The following is a 4,445-nucleotide window of genomic DNA, read 5'->3' as shown; positions in this document are numbered from 1 at the left end:
TACGTTTCCTGATGGTGACAACAGAAGAACATGTCTGTGTACTGTAATAACTAATGTAGTCTCCATCAGAGGCCAGGTGACAACAAAAGGAGAGCAATTGGGAAACAGGAACAGAGCGTTGTCACCCTATAACAGGAAGTGTGAACAAGGACCTCCCATGGCGGGATCACCGGGCTGAAAAGGATTTGTGAAATCTCGGTGAAGATCAGTACCAATAAATACACATGGGGGGGAAGGGCGGGGGAAGTCATCAAATCTGGAGCAGCCGTGCACAGCGACCAATCGGCTTCTCGCTTTCATTTATAAAGCGTAACTGAACAAACTGAAGAGAGAAGCTGATTGGTCGCCGTGCACGGCTGCTATTGGGATGGGTGGGGATCTCCGGGGTGACTACGTCTCACCTCACTTCGGGGTCTCCGGGAAAACGTGTCCGGATTCGTCTGAGCATCACACTACACCGGGGGCGGGCCCTCTAGCTATTGCGGAACTACAAGTCCCATGAGGCATTGCAATGCTGACACCCCCGGTGCTATGATAGGATTTGTAGTTAATGCTCAGGCGGAGGTGCCCACAGACGGCTCAGCATCACATGACCAGTTCGCGGTGAGACGGCAATCTGATAATAATCATACAATTCACAGACAAACCTGGACGCACTCTGATGACATCACACGGATGAAGCTTTATTATTCCGGACAACACCCACAGAAGTCCCGCCTCCCTCCCAGGCGCACGCATTGTCCGGGATAATAAAGTTTCCCCCATGTGGTGTCATCATGTCACATGTGCAGGGCGTGTCCTTCCTCAGAGATAAGCGGGCTGCAGGAGTGGCGGCTTCTTCTCAGTGCCCTGCAATACGAGGCCGCCACAGACAGACCCTCACCAGCGGGTACATGAGGGCGGAGCTTGCAGCAGGAAGAACATGGCCGCCACAGACATACACCGCACCAGCGGGTACATGAGGGCGGAGCTTGCAGCAGGAAGAACATGGCTGCCACAGACAGACCCTGCCGGCAGGTACATGAGGGCGGAGCTTGCAGCAGGAAGGACATGGCCGCCACAGACAGACCCCGCCGGCAGGTACATGAGGGCGGAGCTTGCAGCAGGAAGAACATGGCTGCCACAGACAGACCCTGCCGGCAGGTACATGAGGGCGGAGCTTGCAGCAGGAAGGACATGGCTGCCACAGACAGACCCCCACCAGCGGGTACATGAGGGCGGAGCTTGCAGCAGGAAGAACATGGCTGCCACAGACAGACCCTGCCGGCAGGTACATGAGGGCGGAGCTTGCAGCAGGAAGGACATGGCTGCCACAGACAGACCCCCACCAGCGGTCATGAGGGTGGAGCTTGCAGCAGGAAGAACATGGCTGCCACAGACAGACCCTGCCGGCAGGTACATGAGGGCGGAGCTTGCAGCAGGAAGGACATGGCTGCCACAGACAGACCCCCACCAGCGGGTACATGAGGGCGGAGCTTGCAGCAGGAAGGACTGACATTCATCAGAACATGGCCGCCACAAACAGACCTCCGCTGGCAGGTACGAGGGCGGAGCTTGCAGCGGGAACAACATGTCCGCCACAGACCCCGCCTGCAGGTACGAGGGCGGAGCTTGCAGCGGGACGAACATGTCCGCCCCACAGACCCCGTCTGCAGGTAAATGAGGGCGGAGCTTGCAGCGGGAAGGACATGGACAGTCAGACTTGTATCTTTTTTTTAATAAAGTTTGTAATCCAATGGACACACACAAACAAAAACTCCAGAATGGGGGGAGGGGGAAGTCGATTCCATAAATTAAGAGGCGTCTGCAAAACGAAAACAAAAAAATAAAATACTGGCAGGGGGGGAAAATCTGGAGGACGTACGCCGGCTGAAAAGAGACCAGGACAGGAAATGAGGGACGGCCCAAAGAGAACCTGTCGTCACATATACAGCACGATGTCATAGGGCGCCCCCTAGAGGGAGGGATATGACTTACACCTGTGACCCCGCCCCCATCATACATCCCACTAATCCCATCCTAGGTCCATGCTGGAAAACAACATCTCCCCATCCCCCCCCTGGCTCCAACATCCTGGCCCCTCCCTCATCCTCCTGACCCCACCCTCCCTCCTCCTCCTGACCCCACCCTCCCTCCTCCTCCTGACCCCACCCTCCCTCCTCCTCCTGACCCCACCCTCCCTCCTCCTCCTGACCCCACCCTCCCTCCTCCTCCTGACCCCACCCTCCCTCCTCCTCCTGACCCCACCCTCCCTCCTCCTCCTGACCCCACCCTCCCTCCTCCTCCTGACCCCACCCTCCCTCCTCCTCCTGACCCCACCCTCCCTCCTCCTCCTGACCCCACCCTCCCTCCTCCTCCTGACCCCACCCTCCCTCCTCCTCCTGACCCCACCCTCCCTCCTCCTCCTGACCCCACCCTCCCTCCTCCTCCTGACCCCACCCTCCCTCCTCCTCCTGACCCCACCCTCCCTCCTCCTCCTGACCCCACCCTCCCTCCTCCTCCTGACCCCACCCTCCCTCCTCCTCCTGACCCCACCCTCCCTCCTCCTCCTGACCCCACCCTCCCTCCTCCTCCTGACCCCACCCTCCCTCCTCCTCCTGACCCCACCCTCCCTCCTCCTCCTGACCCCACCCTCCCTCCTCCTCCTGACCCCACCCTCCCTCCTCCTCCTGACCCCACCCTCCCTCCTCCTCCTGACCCCACCCTCCCTCCTCCTCCTGACCCCACCCTCCCTCCTCCTCCTGACCCCACCCTCCCTCCTCCTCCTGACCCCACCCTCCCTCCTCCTCCTGACCCCACCCTCCCTCCTCCTCCTGACCCCACCCTCCCTCCTCCTCCTGACCCCACCCTCCCTCCTCCTCCTGACCCCACCCTCCCTCCTCCTCCTGACCCCACCCTCCCTCCTCCTCCTGACCCCACCCTCCCTCCTCCTCCTGACCCCACCCTCCCTCCTCCTCCTGACCCCACCCTCCCTCCTCCTCCTGACCCCACCCTCCCTCCTCCTCCTGACCCCACCCTCCCTCCTCCTCCTGACCCCACCCTCCCTCCTCCTCCTGACCCCACCCTCCCTCCTCCTCCTGACCCCACCCTCCCTCCTCCTCCTGACCCCACCCTCCCTCCTCCTCCTGACCCCACCCTCCCTCCTCCTCCTGACCCCACCCTCCCTCCTCCTCCTGACCCCACCCTCCCTCCTCCTCCTGACCCCACCCTCCCTCCTCCTCCTGACCCCACCCTCCCTCCTCCTCCTGACCCCACCCTCCCTCCTCCTCCTGACCCCACCCTCCCTCCTCCTCCTGACCCCACCCTCCCTCCTCCTCCTGACCCCACCCTCCCTCCTCCTCCTGACCCCACTCTCCCTCCCTCATCCTCCTCACCCCCCTCGCCCTCATCCTCCTGACCCCATACTCCCTCATCCTCCTGGCCCCTCCCCCTCCCGATCCCACACTCCCTCCCTCATCCTCCTGACCCCTCATTGCGGATCATACGGCTCTCACGCACCTGGTTGGATCCGGGGTTGGGCACGTTGATGATGCCCGCTGCCTGCTTCGCCTGTAGGTAGGTGATGAAGGCGGCTTTCAGCGACTCGGTCTGATTCACCACGTCCTCCTGATCGCGGCCACACGGAAGTGCGAGTAGCAGGCAGTAGTCGCTCTCCACCTGGGAACATGAGATGAATTGTATTTATATAACACGTGTCACCGGCTGGGGATTGTGCCGCTCGCGGTGGAGGATCGGGTGCAGGAGTTACAGCTGTTGTGGGGCGGCACATGGCGGAGGTCAGCGTGTCCTCACTTCCTGTAAAGTCTCCGGAGACGCATCACTTCCAGCTGGGGGGGGGGACCTGAGTGTTTACATGACAAACCACATGGTCCCAATAACCAGGAAGTGGTCAGGGCACGCATCGTTTTACCACTTCAGCATCCTCACCAGTGTCACAATGGAGGAGGATGAAGTCGGCGGGGCCCTGACCATCTGTACCAGGTGACAAAGCTAACTGTGAAAGGCGGAGTGCACCAATCCCTGTACTACGGGGCCCGAGACACCGGAACACCTCAGGAACTCACCATCATGCGGCGGGCGACTCCCTCCAGCTGAGTGGCCTCCAGCCTCATACGCTGAGCGATCCTCAGGGGAGGTCCTCCCTCGGGGGCGGGCAGAGACCGATGAGCCAAGACATTATTCCCAGATACAAAGTGCAGCTGGACAGCAGCAGTGTCGTTCTTCAGAGCCAGCAGACCTTGCCACACTATGGGGTATTTCTGGAAGACGAGAGAGAGAGAGAGAGATTGGGTCAGAACAAAGGAAGCTTCTAGAAGAAAATGTCTATTTAGGGTTATTATTGGGAACAACGAAGAGAGAAAACGACACGAGGAATGAACACAAGTTCTGGGACTTTCAAAGACTGTATTCCCATAGCACATAGGAGGAGGGAACGCGAGGAGGGG

At 60.4% G+C, this 4,445-nt stretch overlaps 1 protein-coding gene across 1 annotated transcript in view; it reads right to left on the bottom strand.

The window, feature by feature from the left end:
• Positions 1–879: 879 nt before the first annotated feature.
• The window catches only part of SPEN (spen family transcriptional repressor), a 63,081-nt gene continuing 59,515 nt past the window's right edge, over positions 880–4,445 (bottom strand). The window contains 4 exon segments of the mRNA XM_018574351.1: positions 880–1,649; positions 1,752–1,869; positions 3,499–3,657; positions 4,065–4,259. Coding sequence (XP_018429853.1) covers positions 880–1,649; positions 1,752–1,869; positions 3,499–3,657; positions 4,065–4,259 — 1,242 coding nt within the window.

This window comes from Nanorana parkeri, unplaced genomic scaffold, assembly GCF_000935625.1.
Source record: "Nanorana parkeri isolate BGI_ZX_2015 unplaced genomic scaffold, ASM93562v1 scaffold2895, whole genome shotgun sequence".
NCBI classification, from domain to species: Eukaryota; Metazoa; Chordata; class Amphibia; order Anura; family Dicroglossidae; genus Nanorana; species Nanorana parkeri.
The sequence above is the reverse complement of the archived record's forward strand: the minus strand, read 5'-3'. Positions and strand labels throughout refer to the sequence as shown.